This window comes from Metopolophium dirhodum, chromosome 1 (genome assembly GCF_019925205.1).
Source record: "Metopolophium dirhodum isolate CAU chromosome 1, ASM1992520v1, whole genome shotgun sequence".
NCBI classification, from domain to species: domain Eukaryota; kingdom Metazoa; phylum Arthropoda; class Insecta; order Hemiptera; family Aphididae; genus Metopolophium; species Metopolophium dirhodum.
In genome coordinates, this window is record NC_083560.1 from 94,392,010 (window position 1) to 94,414,706 (window position 22,697).

The window sequence follows — 22,697 nt, forward strand, 5'->3', positions numbered from 1 at the left end:
ATTGTTTTTAAATAATCTATTATGCTCATATTATAATCTAAAGTTTACTAATTTTTTAAAAATATAAATAATTTCTTTGGACAGTAAATTAAATAGAATGTTATAATCTAAATAAAAAAAAGGTAATTTTATATTATGTTAACGAGTAAAATTGTAATTAAACTGAGCTTGGTTTTAATAGAAAAGAAAGCTTTTGAGACGCCTTAAACATACAAGAATATTTGTGAAATCGGTACATTAAAAAACAAACTGTGAAAATAGTATGGCTAAGTATTGCAAAACGTATTTATCCGACGAGGTGTCTTGACCACCTGTTGTTGACTTTGAATTTTCAGTTTTAATGCATCTCTTTTCTGAAAAATCACGTAAACGCATTAGTAATATATTATATTAATGTTATCATGATGACTGCATTCTTGTATGTTTATACAAAAAGAAATAATAATTTGTTTAAATTAATATTTATTTTTTGCATGGATTGATGGGTGGTTGAAAAGTTGTTGATTTTACACATGAATTTAAATATCGAAGAAATAGAATGTTTTAATATCAATCTATTATAATAGATAGCAATATTACTTAAATATAATTTCTCAAAATATTTAGTTAACTATTGTGGTGACAAATAAATTATAAAAGTCTTGTATAAATATTAACTTATGAGGGTTGACACTTGTGAAATAATTAATCTTTTAGGTAGGCTGTATAAAGCTTTTCGACAATTAATTTAAATTAAATAATAAATTACAAATAATATGTACAGCATTAAAATTAATGGTGTATTAGTCACCATTAGTCAACATTACCTACATTTTTACATCAAAAGACAATGCATGTCGTTGGTTATAATAGTATCATATATATAAAAAATTATATCAAATATATAACGAATTTACATTAGCCAGTTTGTTGTATTGGTTTTTGAGTTGTTCCAAATGTTTCACTCTCTGTCCAAAACCTTGTTGCTCGGATTGATTCGCTAATTTGCTAGGCGAACGTTTCGTCATGTTTAGATTGTCGTCAAGAAGAGCTCTTTTCCTCTTTAGTTCTTCATAACGACTTTTGTACACATCCAGTTGACTTTTCACACTGTCCGTTTGCTCGAGAAGTTTTTGCTTTTTCTCCATTTTCCTGTAAAAAAATTACAACAATAAAAGCATGTAGGTATACTTAATAATGTAAAGCGTTTGAGCAGGTGCTAAATATTTGGATCAAATTATATATTTAAATAATAATTTATATATAATATTAAAAACAGCATTAGATAAATAATGTAAATTAATAATTTTAATTTAAGAAAATTTGATCCATTGAGGGCTGTTTAAAAAAAATTTATAATTTTTTAGGTTACCTATTCAAAAGATTAATTAAATATTTAAATATGTGTATACAATTTATTTTAATTTTAATTATTGTTATCATTAATATGAGTCTTATTAGTACCACCTTAAACTATCATACCATTCGTAACAAAAATGCTTTAAATTAAGACTAAAAACTTTATCATCCAAAATATTGGAAAAATACAACAATTTTTTAAACTTCAAATATAGTATTATTTACTATACTATACTCTACTATTACTTTACTATATTCTTATTTCCCACTAATAAGTAATAGTCATTTGCATAAAATATTTATGATAAAAAGAAAAAATACCTTAACGCTTTAAATGTTGTCTAACTATTGTATATTGTGTATCCAGGATTGGGCATATCATAGTTAAATGTAATTCATGTAAGTTATGTAACAAGTTACAAGTTACAATTAAAAGTTACATTGTTGTTTTTGTGCTTTGATTATTCATTAGTGCAAAAGCAAAAAAAAACTAATACAACATTTTTCATAAGTTTGTCTACCTTTATCAAAAAGAAAATTTCTATACTGTAAAGTTAAATTAAATTTTTAAAAGCATTGGAAGTTAGACATCAGATATTTTAATATAAATTAACAAATTCTCATACAACGATTTTCTTATTTTGTTGTTCCTCAATAACTTATAACCGTAGATACTTAAAATTTATACCATATATTTATTTTATAATTTTTTAATCAATTTTCAATTTTTTTAATTTTTTTTTTTATAAATGTAAATCAAATTTTATTTGGTTGCTCAAAATGTTTGAAAATGTAATACAAGACTGAAGATTCCTCACACAATAGGTACCAGTTAAAAATATTAAAAATACATGGTCAAGATTTTTTTTTATATTTGTTCATTTTGTTTTTCACAATTTATCTAGCCACTGGATATTCAGTGGTTGTGTGATTATATAGATGGTTCTCTTTTTTCCTAAGATAACGACCATAACATGATTTTACCTAGCCCCTGGCCGGTAAATAATTCTTTATACATTTACCAATGTAACTTTTAACTTAAAATGTAACTTAGTTACATATAACTGTAACTTGTAACCAGATGCAATAAATTGAGTAACTTGCCTCACTCTGTCTATATATCTATACCTATGAATTGAAAGATAAATATTTACAATTAAATGTATGAAAATAAAAAGAGACAGAACAAGATGAATTCTTAAACTAGGGCGAAACATAGAATTTGGCATTTGAAAATGACGTTGTGTATAAAATGTTATAATATACTTCAAAAGTTACAAGCAGTTGCTCAAATAATCTTTTAAAATTACAACAAAATAACTAAAATCGTTATCCTTAGTTTAAATATCAAATTTCATCCCAATTTGAACTTAAAATATCTATAAAAAAACTTAAACTGAGTAAAAATATTTTGAAACTTGTACTATTATAAAATTTGTTAAAATAAACATTTTGTGATATTTTAAGTATTTATGTTTTTTTCTGTTTTTGAACTACAACATAATATCAAAAATCAATTGAGTAGGAATACTTAAATTACTGATAAATATCCATTGTATAAAAATATTGTTCTTCAACGTGCATAAAAAATTAATTTGGCTTTCTGATAAACTTTTTTTTGTTATAGGTAAAAAAATTTATCAGGAATCTTATACTAAGAATCTTGTACTTGGAATATTAGATATAAAAAGGAACAATTTCATGAATTTCAAACTAAGTACAAAATAATTTACAAATCTTAGCAATCGAGATAAATTTTTTCAAAATTCTAATGTTTATAAACAAATATTGTGACTGTATTTTCGATATTTGTTAAATGGTAGGTATATGAAAAACCTTGTACTCGATTTTCAACCGTCTTGACCAAGCAAACAATAGTTTATCGACAGTTAAGCTTGAAAGAAAAAATTTAAAAAAAAAAAAAACAATTTAAATAGAATAAATAGCTCAAAAAGATAGATACTCAAAAATAATTATAGTTCTACATTGTGTACGAATTGGTTTATGTGAATAAAATATTTTGGGTTAGCATAGTGTATTATATTATTAACAAAAAAGCTTCAGGAAAAACAGAAAAAGCTCGTCAAATTTTCGTAATTTGATAACGGTTTTTTTATCTACCTGGAAGAAGACTCATTGACCTCTGATTTTTATTTTATTTCAAATAATTCGTTAAAAATGTTCTTTTTATATAGACCTATTACAAAGTAATACTTTATCAATACTATAGTAGGTATGCGCTGCTTGATACAACAGGTTTTTATTCTATAAATCAATTTTTGGGCTTGAAATTGTTTACAGAAAGTATTAAGTTGTTCTACGCGACAACGTATTTATTTTTTCAATCTGCGATTTTTCCTGTTTAGAATAAGAAAAATATATCCTAAATCTAACTTGTTTCGAGTCGCCCAGGAATTAAATATTATACCAAAATATTGGTTGGCCCTCGGTAGGATATTATACGTCAAACGTAAAAAGCAATATAGGCAGGTAGGTTACACACCTGGCAACCTTGGCCTTCAGCTGTCCGATCTTTTGAAGTTCCTCGCAGATCTGCTTTTCGTCGACGGCTAGCATGCGGCCGAACTCCAAGTTCCTGATCTGCTGCGCCGTGATCTGTTCGGTGACCGCACAAAAGTCGTCCAGCACGATCGCCCTGCACTTCTTGTCCGACTGATCAGCGTCCAGCGCCGTGCACACGGCCGTCGCGCAGCACAGGCTGGTCTGCAGCGAATCCGTCTGTTCGTCGAGCTCGCACACAGCCGTCTCAAGCGTCCGGTTATACTCGCTCACGGACTTGATGGCGCGCCAGAGCGTTAGAAGTTCGTCAATCCGCAACCGACAGCCGTCGCCACTGCGAGCCTCGGCGTCCCGCCGGAGCCGCCGGAAGATTGTTAAGGCAGCGTCAGCGTCGTCGTCGGCGTCGATGTCGTCCAGCCAGCCACCATCGTCATCGGCGTCGATGTCACAGGACCAGCAGGCGGCTCCTGGTAGCGAAACTTCGCCGGCATCCGCGTCCAAGCATAGTGACCGGAACCCGCGGTCGGTGGCGGTCATCTCTTGCGTTTCGGATGCTTCCGCGCCGCCGGTGAACCGGAAGAACCGCTTTTTGCGTTCCTCGTACTGGCAGTGGGCTCGTTCCACGTCCACCCGGAGAGCGTCCACGGTGCCGTCCACGCCGGCCCGCATCCGCTCAAGGCCTTCCAGCAGCACCTCCTTGGCCTCGTCCAGCTTGTTCAGCTCACGCATGTAACGCATCAGGCCGTCCACGTATTCCCGTCTGTGCGACCGTTCTCGGTCGATCGCCGACTGCAGCGTCCGAACACCTGCGTGCAATACGCGCCCAGTGCACAAGGTGTCGGTGCACATGAGTTTCAGCTGTTCGCCATTGGCGGGATCGAGAAAACTGAAAAACACAGAAGACAGTCTCAATTTTTAAAGGTCGTGTGTGCGCATAAGAGTCACCCGTTTAAAAAAGCGAACATTTTTTACCCTAAAATTACCAAAAGCCGTTTGAGCCATATGTTTTGGCTAATTTTAGTACGGGTGTAAGGTCGAATTTCACTATTATTTGTGTCGAATATTGCGCTCTCGGGACGGAAAAAAGTAATGTTTGAATTGACTCCTTTCGATCATTATATTATATTGTTTTTACAATCTACTTTTTATGTCATAAAATATACATGGAGTAATAATTTATTATATTTAAACAATACGATTTTTAAGTAATATTGAATCATTATATTATGTACTCGATTAGCAGTATTGGGTAACGTGTTACGCATAATTGCATAGAATTAATGTTTGATAATAATATACTATCTACTATTTGGAAAAGTAGTTATTCCTATAATATCAAAAAAATTAATAAATACAAATATTTGAAGAAAAAAACGTTTTCTATGAATGACCTGACTTAAGTCCAATTTGTGTTATTATGTTTTTATACGTGTTAATTATATACACTAACGAGAGGTCACGCAATGTCACAGACAATGTTCTTACCTTTAAATTTTAATTTTGATCATATTATAGGTCAAATCTCACTAATATCAAAGATAAATGCCATCAAGTAACAACATTGGTTCTACTTAGAGTGCCTTGATAGAGGTAGAGTTCTCTATCAAGGCACTCTAGTTCTACTGAACGAAAATTGTGTATGTTGTTACGTTTGAATGGCGATGACAACATAGATTTCGGGTGGCGGGAGTGGAGTTCTCTTATTATATAATATCTGTTACAGCTACAAGTTATATTTAAATATAATAGGTAAAACATATTCTATATATGACATGTTTTTCTTTTGTAATTACTAATTACACTTGTTCTATGAATTATAAGCAAACATACAAATATTGCTTGACAGTCAAATTTGAAATTCCAAAATAAAGCTGCTCAATTGATATTTATTTTAAACTAATCGCGAAATCCAGACTATTAAATAATTAAATAATTTAAATAAAAGTTTTTTAATACGTAAATAATGGTTATCATGGGTATTTTGTAAACATCCGAATTCCTAAACTAAACGGAAATTCGTGATCGAAGGCGAACATGTGGCAACATAACTCTTTGATGCGATTTTACGATTTTAAAGAAGCCAAATAATATTATTATATGAATTTTACCTGATTTCGTAATTTTCCTTCTGTGTGATGAGCATACGTTTAAATTGCATGGATTCTCTTAACAGCTCCTTCGATAAACTTAATTTCTTTCTTTTGTTGTTCGTCTAAAAAAAAAATCCAATATAAATGTTTCTTAAATAAATGAAACTATTGATATCTCCCAACTTTATCGACTTACGGTACAAATTGAATTGTCATCGGATTGCCCGAAATCAATGGGACAAAGTTGTTTGGACATCTTGGACGTGTTATGGTTTGAAATTATCGCACGTTCTCGACTGTAAAATATTATTTTCGTATAAAATACATTTTTTTTTTAAATTTATGACAACATTTTTAGAATAAGTAAAATGATGATACTTTATGAAAGTACCTACATGGACCACTGAACTCTGAGTGCTAACTGCTAACAGTAACACCATGTCCTGCAGATATGGTCCTACACAATAATATGTTTGAAGCTATTATACTATTAAATTAACTATTTAACTGTAAATATTATTATATTAATTCTACCCTATTTATGTAGCAATATATTATATATAATTATATTTTTACTGCATACTTCAACAAAATGAAATGTAAATTTTCCTATTGTATATGCATATAATATAATATGATATATCCTATTATAGTAATAAGTAACTGTTAAGACTTTGCAGGCCAGTATAATTTTTTTCCGCCATGTTACACATGTAGATAATATATAGATAAAACTAATCCGCATTTCACTTATTGTCATAACATTGTTGAAATTGAGATATTATAATTTATAACCTACCTATAGCTTATAGGTAATAACCAGCATTCGGGACGTGTAAACCTAAAAAACATTAAATGTTGCACTAAAAAATGTAAAAACAAGCACTTAAAAAAAATTAAATACATTTAATAATAATAATTTGAATTTCAGGAAACAACAGGTAAAATATTAGGTAAAATTTATGGTTCATGAACTTTACAAAAAAAATATAGCAGATACAAAAACGCGTATTTGACGTCTTTTAATAAACTAACTTGCATAACTACATGTTTTCGATCGTGGATCACTGATCAGTGATAATGACATCATCAACATTGTTGTTTTCTGTCCTAGACAATATAATCAATGGTCATGATTCGTGAATTGTGAATAATTGTTAAAAATCTTAATAACAATTTAAAGAATAACATTATTTCTGTCATCATTATTCGATCTTATCCGATGCTTTTGTTTTGAAATATTTTCATTTTTAAGAAAGTTATTAATAATTATATAAATAACTAAACATTTTGAAAACCTTATAGTACTGATAAATTTCTTAAAATTCAAAATACTAAACAATGCTTCTGACAAAACTGATTTTTTTTGGAAAAATGAATTTAACGTATTATTATAATACAGTAGGTACTATAATGTCTAGCAGTAAAATAAACTACAATATGTTACAATAGATAAGTCACAATCCGAAAAAAAAAAATGTAATTGTACTAATAATATTATATACATACGCCAATAATACGCAAAGTACATCGACCGAGTTATAGGACTTTTAACATTTGACTACAGCTGTTACTGCATGGTTTAATAATTCGATTAAATATATTTTCTACTAATATTTATACCAATTTGTCATCATCATATTAAAATAAAACTACGAAAAGTGCCAAGCACACGTTACAATACCAGCCCTATCTTGGGTGGTCCACCGAGATTGTAGCTGGCCTGTCGTCGTCTTACGAACGTACCCACAACCAATAATTGTGTGTAATTAACTTCAATATAAGAGCGAAATTCGAATTATCAAATTTAAAAATATTAATCAGTTTGCCTATAGGGCCGCGTTGAGCTTTTATTGATTAGTTTAATTTTAAAACGAGTTACGAGCATTTTAAAATTGTAACATTTTACAATATTCTACATTATAATAGGACTACCTAGTTAAGTCAATTGCGAATTTTAAAATGAAAACATCCATAAAAGACTATATTAGACGATCTATAGATATTTATACCTATATGTATATTGTTCTTACGTTTAAGTTTGATAATTCACTGTAATTTCAAAGCTATAACAACACAAAATTGCTTGAGCGTTTGTAAGACGGCGGAGACAGCGCGTGTGCTCTTAAAATAAATATTATTTAGACGAAATAACAGTCGTTTTCGTACTCACCTCGTTGCATCTAAAATATCGACGTGCGGCGGTTAGAATATTTATCTCCAAGTGTGCTTCACTTTCGACCGATTTCGTTTTTAAGAGTGGAAAAAATGCCGTCGGACAACGACGCGCACGTGTTCACAGGTACACTACCAGAGCTTGTAGCTGACCAGCCGGTAATATCAGTGTAAGAATATGCGATCACGATATTGCAACTTGTAGGTTAAGCGACCGAAATGCTGAGTAAATATGGGAGATATAATAATATTATGGTCGACTTGTACCCAATCAGTAACGATCGTTTATCGGCTTATCGACCCGTATGTTGCATTAATTGGATTATCGTTGTCGTGTGTATAGGTTTTAATAATATGATATAATATTATTATATTGTCATTACGACAGACGACGCACCCATAGAATTTGCTGATCGACGATTTATGCGCCACCGACCACAGTGCATTGATAGTATTAATTAATAATAATATAACATTATTGTTTATGAACATACCAGCTCAATGTTATCATATTACATGCGACATTCCATAATATTATTATGTAGGCTATAAGAGTGCGAATGTGTTAGTCAGGGTTGGCTGTTAACAAAGTAAAGTGTTAACTATTCTTTTTTTTAAAAAAAAAGTCTTACATGGTTTTACGAATACATTAAATGCGCTTGTTCATCACGTACCTACATATTTTGCGAGCGACACGTTCCTCACTCGATTATATCAACAAAAAAAAACGTGAACGAAATTTATTTTTTTTGAAATTCCATTTTAATATTATAATCATGTTATTGCATCGACCATCGACATTTCATCTAAACGGTGGTACAGACAGTTATTTCATATTTTACAATTTTAAGAAAAAATATCCGTACAAATTATGAAAGTACGTGGAACTATTTGTTCAATGCGGATTACTAAATTTAGGGTAACATAATAATATATGGTACCTAGGGACTGACTACAGCCAAAAAAGTATTATTCTCCAGCCACTTGGGTTTATTTGATGCCCGTGGCCCGCCACTTATATCACTCGTATTTCCGTTGTTCTAATCATTTGCTATACAATTTATACTGCAGATAAAAAAGGTACGATTGTACGAAAACTATAAAGGTACGTTAGGTACGTGTGCAATTCAATTATTGGATATTTTGAGAATAATGTTTGGTAAAATCCTAGTAAAATGAATGATATAACATTAAGATATAACAGCGGTACCGTATATAACAATATTATTTAATATTTATTAGCCTATAGGTACCTACTTCAGTTATTCGGTCGTCGTCGAAATGTTCTGTTAAAAACACCGTAATACAAAACATAGAACACGAATTTCCTATAAATTTATAGTGACGTGCACGATGATTCATCGGCAATAATTTTTTGTGCAAAGCGCAAATATTATTCATAAAGCTCGGACGTAGGTAGTGGACGCGAAATGAGTTTTGATGTGCAAAGGGGTCAGCGGCGATGTCATTTAAGACCATGCCGAGAAGGCAAAGGTTTTAAGACCAATAATTGGATACAAAATTCTAAGGTAAAGTTACCAACTATTGTTCACGTAGTTTATGGTTTTGCTCACAAACTAACAATGTTTTTATTACAAAATAAATCCCCTCGGGAAATGAACTGCAATTATGATTTTTTTCAGTATAATAGACTAAATATTCTCTAATCTCTAAATCCCAAAATAAATTAAAATATGCAAAATCCAATTTGTTTGACAAATTGTTCTAACTCGTGTTGAGGTACACAGTGGTGTATCTACAGTGTTGGGGGTATGGGGGTCATACCGGAGACTTAAATTTTGTTCAAAATACAACATATATACAATAATAATAATATAATAGTATGTGTATACTGAATGTCTATTAAGAATTTTATATTCCCCCTTGAAAAAATCCTATAGATATGCTAATGAAGATGCATAAACCCAATACAAATAATAAGTGAAATTGTAAAAATCTATTCACTACAGTGATAGTTCCTACCACATTAAAAAATTAATATTAATTTAAATATGATTTTCTGTTGGATATCATGGTGGAGTGCACGAAGTCTCCTTCGCAGACCCAAGTTTTAGTCCCGTGGTCACCTATTATATACCCATAGTGTCCTATTTTTTTTTTTGCCCAGGGCCGTGTATCCAGATGTCAAATAGAATGAAATGATGAATAGAACACGGAGACCAATATCACGTCTAAATAATTCTTGGTCTCAGTGTATAAATAATTACAATTTCTAGTTATATAATATAATATAAATATAATAATTGTAATATTTCATTACCGCCCACAAAGTCACAAGATTAATATTATCCGTTACTTAAAATAATATTACTCAGAAATAGTGTACTAATTGCAGGTGTGTACGTTACTAGTGCCTATATCTACTTGATAATTAATATAACAACTAATAATTTGTTTTTCCTCAAAATTAGTGCGTCAATTATGTATTTTATCCTAATTTAATTTTAGATACCTAGGTAAAAATAAAAAATAGTAGATAAAAGGATTTTATGGCATAATTATATGCCTTTGATATTATGCAACTAACAGTGATTTCCTTACTATAATAATAGATGTTTATTCGCATTCAAATTTCGTATTAGGTACATAAAAATTTTCAAAAAAATTACCTACTAAATAATTTACAGTAAAAAAGGGGGTTCTCATTTGAAAAACAAAAGTTTGAATCGCCACGGGACACTCCTTAAGAAGTACAAAAAAATCGGAATTCAAATAAATTATTAAAGGAAAATTTGGGGATGAGCATGTTTTTTGAATCATCCTGTATGTCAGAACTTCTACTTTATAATTCATCGTTTTCGATTGTGTAATATTATCATACACAACCAAAAACATATTTTATACAATCGCACAAACACAAGAACACACGATACAACTCAAAACGTACTTATCCGTAAAAGAAAATTTCTATTTCATTAACTTAAACGTTGAAAAAAAATATTATTTTTACAGTGTTTTCAGAACAATACAGTGCTAGGAATATTCTACCGTGAGGCGGGAAGGGTAAAAACCATATCCCTTCACGGTAAGTACTAAGTAGTAAGTACTATATTTCTAGAAAATTCTTACCGGGAGGAAATATTATATATTAATTCCGGGGTAGTTACGAAAAATCGTATCCCTTCGTCCCCTCCCAATATAATTAGTCAGATTATTCTTATCAGGTGGTAAAATTATCCTAGGAAAATCTTGCTTTAATGGTTTCTATTTTCTAATTTATAGATAATTACCTACTTTTCTTTAGGATTTATTAACATTTTTTTAATAGCATTCTATTCAACTGTAGACTGTGGTTTTTCACAATTTATTTTTAACGAAATACCGGACTGATATCGTTCACATAAGCAGTTCGTTGAAAATGATAATTTTTTTTAACAAATTACGAATAAAATTAAATATTTACTCAGAATATATTATATTCCAAGTACTTATTTCTATGTCCATAGTCAAGGAAAATATTACTATTATTTTGATACTTAAAAGAATTTTAAGGAGACTGCAGAACCAACCATCTCGATGTCCACCAATATTTAAAATACAATACCATAAGATAAAATGATCGTCATTCACTCGTTTTAAATCCAACAATATTGTGTGTACAACATAAGTAATATGTTTTTACTCATCTGTTTATTGTTTGTAACCACGTTATAATATACGTATAATGTAACATTTTACATTATATATGTTGTAATGTAAACATAAATCATTGTCTGAAGCTGAACATATTATACTAATATATAATATATTACATAGTATCTATAGTATTATATTTATTAAGTATTGTAAACAGTGATGGCGTCTGCCGAGATGGGATCTGTATACGTTGAGACCGACCTAAAACGTATTAGGCGCATAATATTATTATTATATATTATTATGCTGCAGTTGGCCCACCCAGACACGATGTCTACGGTAATAAAAAGGTACAATATAATATATTATAATACTAACAACGGACAATACGTGTAAAAAAAAAATTAGATACCTTATACCGAATGACTGGTAACAGTGACCGGGTGTTGGGCACATGTTTCGCTTCACTCGTCTATATACGCATGCAGGATAGTCTTAAGAAAGGAAAAGTCTGGTGATACGACTGTCAGTGGAGTCCGGTTTAGGTATTCCCACAAAACGTGTTGTAAACAAATATATTGTTCATCGAACGTTTTTTTTTTTCGAGTTTCAAAACGAGCACTATATTATACACTATACAGTGACTATAGTCCTTCGTAGGGTGTTGTGCCATTTCCAAAGATCGACAAAATCGTACCGTTACCGACAATTTTTAAAAAACAGTAATTTAATTTTCGACGATTTTAAAACCAGGTAATCGATTATAGTCAATGCTTCAAGTTCTGTCGAACATAGAAGTTTCACATCGTAATCATTATTGTAACCATGCATTGAGGTTCAAAGTCTCTAAACCAAGTACAAATTGATTACCAAATACAAAATATAGAAAATTAGGAAATATTGAGACAATAATAATAACCTGATGATAAATTTTGAAATGTTCTAAATTATGTGGGTAGCAAAAATATAAAAACCGATATGAGAAAATGAGATGCAGTAATGTTGACCTATCTTTTTTGTAATATGTGTACTTTGGGACCACCTGCCAGTTACTTTGATTTTTAGATTAATTTTCAAATTTTGTCGAAAATGTATTAAAATTGCCTATATTAAACCCCTTAAAAAATAGCGATGAGATTTCATCTTAATATTTTAATACATTTTAAAATATATACCTAGTATTAATCTAAAAAAAAAGTTTTTTTAGAAGAATATGGTTAGCATAATTTTGTTATGATTTGTTGTTGGAGTTTATTTGTTTTAAATTAACATATACATCGCTTATTAAAATTTTATAAACAAAAAGGTTTTTTACGAATATCTTACTCAACAAGTTGTTTGACTTAAAACTTTAGAAGGCATGTTTTTCGAACTACAAACATAAAATAATATAATTTGCGAGACATGCTGAAAAAATTTAAATATTAAATGTTGATAATAAATTAGAATAGGTCATTTAAACACCTAAACAGATAAACGTATTTATAACTAAATCCATTACTGATCACTAAGGACCGAATGTTTATGCATTTATCATATTAAAAAAAAAAATCTAAATTAATGTGGAGTAAGATAGAAATTTGTTTCATTACTAAAAGAATTCAAATGACAAATTAAATATTTAATATATTATTTTTAAATATTTGTTCGATTTTAAAATTCATCATACTTTTGGTGCATATTTATGGTTTTTTGTAATATATTTCGTCAAATGTTTCGTATGTTCAGTTATTTTCTAACATATATGAACATTATTTTTAGACAATAATAGTTCACAAAGTTAAAATTTATAAATTATTTACTGTCTTAAATTTCAAATAAATAAAATAAAGTTTAAATTAATGAATACCTAATTATTTAATTTATACTGATGCATGTTTCAAATAAATTCTAAGCATATTTTTATACCTTATACAGTTATAACATAGAACGTGCATGCTCCCTACTGATCACCTATGTTCAAGATTAGGTAGTAGAATATTTTAATTCTTACACAGTGGTGTGCCCAAACGGGCAAGAAAAACATAATTTGGCATAATAGTGTAATATTATTATTAGTTTTACTGATATTAAATTGATTAATTATTTTGCTACTCTTCCGTGCAAATATAACCTATGTCCTATATTAAGTACACTGCACTCGATATATTATACGAACGACGTACTTATATTAATTCACACTTCAGCCGATATTTATGACGCGTTGTTCTAACTGATGCTTATTTACAATTTTTTATTGCAATGTAATCGGGATATACATTTTTTGAATTTGAACTTTGCTAGGCAATAACAGTTATTGGATAATGGTTATGATTAATATTTGACTCGTAAATGGTAAATCATTAACTATTTTAATTTAGTTAATTTTAAACTGCTTTTAGACCACGGTGTTTTTCTTCGTTTGTCTGGTTGTACCTATTTATAACTTTATAAATACAATATGCGTAGGTATGCACTAATTCGTAATGTATAAATATAAATTATATATTTTTATTACTACCTTTTATAACCTAATGTCATTATAGAAGTGTTTACTTTACTATGAGACATGAGTATATATTTTTATCTGTTATTAGTTTATTACTCTTGAAATAATTTTTCTTATATAAAGCTCCCGCTGACTATGCGTGTACATCATAGATAATATAAGAATGGATAGGACATGCCTATACCAGTTCCATATGGGGCGTGTGCTTTTTTGGGGGAGAGAGAACGTAAAGAGAGAAAGACGATATGGGGCTTTTTAAGGTTGTGTGCAAAACTATTTTATTAAATAATAATGAATAACATGATAGTCAGTTATATTTAGATATTTGTCAGTTTGTATTTTGATTGTTGTACCACTTGTGCCTGGAAAATTACTCTAAACTTTGTTAAATATTTAAAATATTAAAAAAATTAATTATTATTTATCGATTATCATATCAATATTTGCCCCATATAACCTTAAAAATAGTATCACTAAAGTTTCATGTGATAAGTTCTTATGTCCTATCCATTCTTATATTATCTATGGTGAACAACTCAAAAGTCTCTAAGTATAAAAGGGATTACAAGAAGCTATTAACGTTTATTTCAACCGTGTTGGAATTTCTGTTTCAACTTTCAACCAGAACTATAGAGATACCTACACGACCATATTAGGCACACAAAAGAATAAAATCTACTCGATTGATATATTTTTGTTTTATACCGGGATTCAATTAGTAGGTAGGTATATAATTTTTTTTTCGTTCCAGTCTTGGCAAGTTAAGGAAAATAATTAATCCAAGTTATGTTAAGTTAAGTGAACACAAGATCGTTAAGATGGAAGTTATCTCCCTATCACCCCCCCCCCCCCTAAATAGGTATTGGGTAGTAGATAAGTGGAAAAGTCTTATAATTGAGGGGGCAACTAAAATATAAAATTTTATTGAATTGTGGAAAACTTGAAAACTGGCACCGGGACCCTTAAACAATACTTATTATTAAGCATCGACTATGAATACAGCCCTTAGTATTTCAATAAGTACTAAGCATATATTGACAACTACATAAGTCTGCATTTTATAGTACGTGCATGTATCAATGTATTATAAACATAATATTATAGTACCTATATTCTATAATATATTAATAGTATTTAATAATTAACATAGATAGGTACTAACATTAAAATACATTCCATACAAAAATAAATTACATAAATATAAAAAAACTACATAACGTTTCTATGGCTAGAAAACAGTTTGAACCTACACCAATTGGCAATTACCAATCATGGTCGAAGGTAATAATATTTTAAAAAATAAAACATATAATGGCAAAAAAACCCACATCCCCAACCCCACAAAACTTGTAAGTACTTAATTAACTATTATTGTATTTCGTTAAAGAATATAATTTATTAATATACGCTAGATGATTCACCGCTGACAGCTCAGACAGTTAATAGCGGAGCGAATATAAATGTTCTGGTTTTATGTGTGTATTTAAATTTTTTATTTTGCATCTGTCATCACCTTTTGAAGCAGTAAAAAAGCGTAACAATTAACAGTAACTGTTATACCCATTAAAACTTCCAATAGGATATATGGTTGGTACTTTGTGTGGTTAAAAGTAAAGTCAAATTGACAAAGAGTGCATTTCTAACAATCGGAAAAAGCAGGAATATTTCAGCATCACCGGTGGAACCGTATATATTTTTACCCAGTCAAATTTTACCGGAGGTAAACTTCCTCGGAGGAAAATATCGCTAATGAAATTTTACTAAAGCTAAAATATTAATTGTATGTTAACCTAACAAACATATAATATACTTTATTATATAATATAGCCTTATTTATAGATTACAATTTTCATTTATTCGGTTAGTGAGTTAACGTAAAAGATTGATGTACTACCATTTTAAACTACTTAATGTTTAATCTATATCTAAGAGGAAGAGTCAAGCACACAATAAATACTTAAACAAACATATTATTTTTAAATATAGTAATTTATTACACCTAGTGGATTTTTACCGTGGGGTAAATATTTACTAGCGAACTTTTTACCGGAAATAAATAATCGGTATAGGTAGTAAAATATCACTGAGGTACATTTTCACAGTTACACCAGTTATAGTGGACAAAATAAATTTTGTTTTCTCTTGTAAGCGTTACAAAATATATCTAATATATATAATATATATAATATATCTAGTATATCTAGTATATGGAATAATTTTCAATATATTTTAGCTCTCTTTAAACTATTTAAGTATATCACAAATCTACTCAATGGTACGTCGATATTGACATATAAGTCATTAATATATGATGTATGATATGCAATTTGCAATGTTTTTGGCAAAAATGACTTCAACATACCGTAGTGACGTAGTAGGTACTAATAGAAAAATAAATTACTAATAGTTATACAAAAAAAAAAACTATAAAACATTATTAGAAATAGAAGCTGACACACCGTTTCCGTTCAGAATTGTTTTTCATATGCAATGATTTATCATTAAATTCAAATTTATTACATTCATTACAGTGACATAATCTAGTATGACGAGGTACATGCGAGAAACCTATACTATATATAGTACTCTGGCTTTCTCGGTAAAAATTCTTTGATTATTAACTTTGAGTGTGGTTTTCGGTATATAGCAAACTGGACCTAGACTTAGTACCTATTTAAGGGTGTCGAAATAAAAAAATTCCTATTACTTTTCTTATGTTCGTAAAAACAATAATACAACTAGGGCAAGACGGGGGTTTTTACGAAAAACCAGTTTTCGACAAAATCTATAATGTTTTTTTGGTATATCTCAAAAACGAATAACCATACATACACACTAACATTTTTAAATATAATGTTTTTGACAAAAATAATTAAACCTATACTGTGTTACTAATATACAATAGTATACCTAATATAAATTATAAATTACTTACTTTAATAGCAATACTTATAATAATACCTATATCATACAATATACTTAGTAATATAAGAGCAGACAATGATTTGTCATTGAATTCAACATTTATATATATACTACAGGCTACAGTAATATATACTTCTCAATGACAATAAGTTAGCATTCTCAGTTGCAGATTATTCGTTAAATGGAAAAGTATCTGAAATTATTGCCCTCACTTCAGGTACCCTTAAAATTTAAAAAATTAGAATCTAATAAATTAACCATTAAAGAGTAAAAAATGTTAAACACATGCAGGTTGATGTACGTCAATGAGGATTTTAAATAAAACATATAACTACCTATATATAGATACAAGATTTTAAATATTAACAAAAAGCAACACCCTTAACACTGCAGCGATTTATTTAATTTATACCACAATATGGTACAAATTAGTGTCTAGAAGGTAACATTGCCATGTAGGTATAGGTAATTAAAAATTTAGTGAGTACACGTATTTATAGATGATCTTTATTCGTTGTAATTTGTAACTGCATATTATTATACATTAATTATATCTGAACAACTTTAAACATCATTAAAGTGTTTTATGGCCGTGACTACGAGAGTACTTATACATAAAAATACGATGTACCCATTGACCATTATGTTGGCACAAGTTATGGGAGGGGGGAGGATAGATTCCTGACATTTTTTTTTTATTATTATTAATAAAATACACAATCTGTACACAATAAGGCACAATAAGAGTATGGGCTATGATAAATAAAATATGAATAACGTGAGGAGGGAGACCTCAGTGTGGATACCCTCTAACTTGGGGTGAAAGGATGTCATGGAGTGGACGAAATGGGAAGTGAAATTTTGTTAATTAGGGAAGTAAGAGCCAATAAAAGAGGGTTTAAAATACATTTTAAATCTTCTATAAATTTGTTGATGATGTGGAGAGGTTGATTGACTGATGAAGGGTTGGCTGTGGCTTTGGCATAAGATGTCGATTTTTGATTTGAGTTGTAACTGGGGACGTTGAAGATTTGTGGTGCAACAGGTACAGCAGATGATGGGCTGGGGTGTTTTTTCGGTTTTTCAACTTTGTCATCTTTGTAAGCAATCTTGTAAATGGTGCGCTTTAGTAAATTTTTAAAAATTTGACAACCTTTGTAGTTGGCAGTGTGGTTACCGTCACAATTGGCGCATTTAACGGGTTCTTCCCGTGTTTTAGTGCAATCTACGGTGAGGTAGCTTAACCCACATTTCACGCAACGCGGAGGTTGGTGGCAATAATTGCGTGTATGTCCATATATTTGACAAGAGTGACATTGAGGAGGACAAAGTGGCCTTATTGGATGCTCGAATTTCACAATTGAGTTAAACAATTTGGTTATTTTGAAAATGTCGTTGTTATTGCTGTTGCGGGCTGGGGAAATATTGAATAACGGAAGTGGTGACTTATTTGTACGGTTGAGTATATTTGAAATGCTGATAACATTGTGTCCAAGTTCTCTTAGGCCTTTAATAAATGATGTCCTCGGTGGCGATAGAGTGGTGGAGGTGACGTAATACAACGCGGAACGGTTGGAGAGCACGGGGTTGATAACAGTGAAAATCATAGTCGGCATCGATCAGATAAGACTTAATGGCTACATACTGTGCTCGTGTATTTGTCCGTAAAATTAAACTGGATTTTTTAGCTTTGCAGGTGAAGCTCTCTGGGCCCACCAAACGGATAAGATCCTTATTGAGAGTAGTAAAGTCACTTACATTTTTAAGGACGATGTTAGGAAGTTTGAGGTTATTCTGATATGGCAACGTTACGCTAGATGGTGAGACCCCGGGTCGGCGAAATCTAGTTCTTCGTCTTCCGTTCTTAAGACTTCAAAACGGTTTGGGGAAACAAAATGTTTGCTCTTTTTGCCTTCGTGGACCGGAGAGTTTGGTGATGACGATGATAGGGCTCTTTTTGTTGGAGTGGCATTCATTTTCGATTTGCGAACGGTGTTTTTGTTAATTATAACGATAGGAGAAACCACATTAGCCATGGCAATTTAAAGTAAACTGATAAGATACGTAACACATTACGGAACTGCGCACATGTTATCGCTTTGGCTGCCGAAGCCCGATTGACATTATTGATAGGAAAATAAGGTACGAGGATAGTCATCCTTCGTAATATAGTTGTTACGGTAAAAGTACGAATATACCGATGAAACCTAGGATTTGGCGGTAAATCCTAGGTTTCACCAAATGCTACCGGTGAATATCTAAATTTCGGATATTTAACGAATGATATCGGTAACACCTAGGATACACAAAATAGTTTGTTCAAACTCTGAATGATTTTCGTAGTTCAGACTTTTACGAACGAGATTTGGTAAATCATAGGATAAACAACCTGCAGTGTTGGAGAAAGTCCAACATTTTTACCAACCGTGTTCATATTTTTCCCCTTGCTATATACTTTTACTCGTATATAATTACAATTTACAATAGTATACGATAACTTAAGAACAATAATAATTATTATTTAAGTATATTAGTTAGTACCTTAGATAGTAACTAGTACAGCAGTACCTATATAGTACATTAAATACACACATATTTTTCTAATAAAATATACTTTTTACTACTTTCATCGTTAGCATTTAAAAAAAAAAATTTAATTCGCTTTTTCATAGCAGAATATAGTTTATGAGTTATAAGTATTTAAAGTTCTGTTAAGTGGTGTACCCCGAAAAATGTTGGTCCACTACCCGACAGCACCACTACGCCACTATACCATGCTCATCAATACTTTAAATACTAAAATAACTATAATTAATAAACTACTTGCCTGAAATTTGATTTTTGTTGATCAAAATACTCAGTATAATATTTTGCTCTGGAGTATGGATGTAAAAATGTATGATGACATTCAAAAGAGTAAAAAACTTTTAAAAAAATAACGATTTAAAATATCATAAGTATTTTCAAAAACGTTAGCGTTTTTTGAAAAATTAGTGTCTTACGTTTAAATGGATCACACCCATGTAAATAATATAGTTAGTGAACCGACTAACCATGTAGGCCCATGTAGGTAGGTATCGAACAAATGCCATGACCTGTCGAAAAATGACTTTTTTAGTCGAATGGTCTAATAAACGAATTAAAATACACAACCTCGATGAACAAAATATATAATTTATTTAATAAAACGTATTTATGAAGTGCCGTAATGGCGCGAAGATGACTCTCGTAATTCGGACGACGAATTATTTCATATATTTTGATTCACACCACGGCCGTCACTCTTTATTAAAGAGTCTTTAATACTTTATATAATTTATAAATTTAAGTACCGTCAAGTATTTCCCGATACGAAGGATATTGAAGTAAGTATATATTATATACAGAGTGTTTGAAGGTGAACATCAATTTTATTGATTATTATAAAAGTTTTAAAAAATATTGTTTTTACTTAAATAGATAATATTTGAAGTCATTACGCAGAACAACATAATTTTTCAATTTATTCAATTTTTTTTTAATGACAATAATTTACATGGTAGGTATGTGATAACTATTAATACCTACATTGTCTATGATAAATGTAGACAATCTACCTACGGTAGCTAATTAAACTATTATAGTACCTTATTATCACGATTTGTTAAATATATTTAAAAATAAACAGACACTTAATTGTTTGTTTGGGTAAACAAAATATTACATTCGGGCATTCCGAAGTCAACTGGGCTATGGTTTTTGAGCAAAAATTACATCGATTGGGTGCCGATTGGACTAAGTTTGGGGTGCCAAAATCACGCACGTGCGATTAACGACGTAACAGTATTAGTGTATTACAGTACATTTTATAGCTCAGTGATTATTATAATATTATTGTTTTTATATCAATCAAAAATATTTACATTTATAATATAATTATTAATGTAATTAATGTAATTATTATTCTATGTTAGTTTATTTATTCTAGATTATACTAGTAATTTTACTATCTATAAATAATTTTTTTATGGTAGTTTATTGTGTATTACCTGATGAGTGAATCGCTCTACGCGTGAGTAATGGTTTTCAAATCATATATATTATATTGTGCGAGTCACGGTGGGTTAAAAAATAATTAAGCTGGCGTCAAATTTGACTTAATCTCCTCCTATCGCAGTCCTATGGTTAGGGTCCGAGTGGCGAGTACCTATCTACCTAAACACACGCAATAATGTGTATCGAAACATATGTTTTGATTTTCAGTTTTGACCACAATCATAGGTATGGGCACGGGCAGTGTTGCAATCAGGTGACCAAGTTAAAAAATGCCTATAATTGTCACCCCTGAAATTTCATTCACCCACCCTGATAATTACAACTGTCAACAAATCTGTCAAATTGTCTGGGTCCAACACTGGGAACGGGTGCTGCAGAAGGTTCGTGTGCTGCATCTACAACATTTTTTGGGCCGATTGATTGGCCGAGCTACAGCCACTTATAGTGAAAGTCAGCGGATGTCCGGGAAAATGAATTGATCCAATTCAATTAATTTCATGCATCCGAACCATTTGGATATTAATTGATACGTTGTAAAATTAAACTTAGTTTACAACAAATATGTACCTATAGGTAGTCAAAATTGCCAAGTATATTATTATAACCATAGGTGAAATAACGAGATAACACAGTCCACCACCTATAATTAATCATTTTGGCTGTTCGTCATATTTTATTTGACCGATTGTAAAAAAAATGATCAGCTTTATACTGTACGCTGCATCTGCAATTATTATAGAGTCTGCGCACGCCTATATATGACCACAATGACACAATAATATTATTGAGCATATTATTATATTATGCGTATCTATTATTGTCGCCGTACTAAACGGAACCGTTTTCGAATCGTTTTAAACACGCTCCGTATTATGTTTTTTATTCGGTCAAATACTATAATGATAAATAATAATAATAATAATAATAATGCAGACACGCGCTCGTTTAAGTGTCCGCAAGAGAGATGAATGCGGGCTTGTGCTCAGCAGCTGCAATGTTTATTATATTAATATTTTATTTGAACCGTTTTGCTGGCGTTGTTCAAGTAGTCTACTGTGTAGATTGTAGACGATAGCTATGACGCATGTACCATGTACATTATTATTATTTATTATGAATGACACACACTCATGCAAGAAAAAAAAACAAATGGGATATAATGGATGTTATTTAGATAATAATATTATAGGTACCTATACAACGTACCTATGTCCCATAGGCAATAGTTGTCCATGCCCATGTCATCAAATGTCCGTGTACGAAAACAACTAAACAAACAAGCTATTATGACGTGAAACGTAAGATTTACCTATGTATATAACGGCATAAACGCATTTTGTATGTTATTCGCTATTTATAGAATATTTCATACAGGGTGATTCACCAATCGTACTCAACGCCATAGTCGTAAATATAGTTAAATTATAATAGGCTAGGAATATAAATTATTAACATAATTGATTATACCCAGGTACAAAGTTAAGTCGGGAAATAATTTGTGGTGGCTTCAGGAGTTTTGGTGGGGAGCT

General features: G+C 30.5%; 2 protein-coding genes across 3 annotated transcripts in view; one reads left to right on the forward strand and one right to left on the reverse strand.

The window, feature by feature from the left end:
* Nucleotides 1-14: 14 nt before the first annotated feature.
* On the reverse strand, nucleotides 15-8,332 carry LOC132933589 (uncharacterized). 2 transcript variants are annotated; one of them, XM_060999855.1, is made up of 7 exons: nucleotides 8,122-8,332; nucleotides 6,748-6,789; nucleotides 6,145-6,244; nucleotides 5,967-6,070; nucleotides 3,842-4,744; nucleotides 897-1,131; nucleotides 15-353 (listed from the first exon to the last, which is right to left on the reverse strand). In XM_060999855.1, exons 3-7 carry the CDS (start codon nucleotides 6,202-6,204, stop codon nucleotides 267-269), a joined length of 1,389 nt encoding a protein of 462 aa, XP_060855838.1. In that variant the 5' UTR covers nucleotides 6,205-6,244; nucleotides 6,748-6,789; nucleotides 8,122-8,332; the 3' UTR covers nucleotides 15-266. The 2 variants fall into 2 exon arrangements, with proteins under 2 accessions (XP_060855838.1, XP_060855837.1); XM_060999854.1 differs by lacking the exon at nucleotides 6,748-6,789 and having other exon boundaries at nucleotides 8,122-8,331.
* Nucleotides 8,333-9,580: 1,248 nt separating this feature from the next.
* The window catches only part of LOC132937529 (uncharacterized), a 30,266-nt gene continuing 17,149 nt past the window's right edge, over nucleotides 9,581-22,697 (forward strand). Inside the window, exon 1 of the mRNA XM_061004349.1 lies at nucleotides 9,581-9,652. The gene's annotated coding sequence lies outside the window, so the exon portion shown is untranslated. The remainder of the gene's footprint in view (nucleotides 9,653-22,697) is intronic.

Bases quoted from the DNA above. Each gene is read 5' to 3' on its own strand.
- LOC132933589 (XM_060999855.1), bottom strand. From the start codon at position 6,204: ATGTCCAAACAACTTTGTCCCATTGATTTCGGGCAATCCGATGACAAT. The intron at 4,745-5,966 runs GTAAAATTCATA...TGTGTTTTTCAG, and splicing joins AAGGAAAATTACGAAATCAG to TTTTCTCGATCCCGCCAATG. The intron at 1,132-3,841 runs GTGTGTAACCTA...ATTTTTTTACAG, and splicing joins CTGAAGGCCAAGGTTGCCAG to GAAAATGGAGAAAAAGCAAA.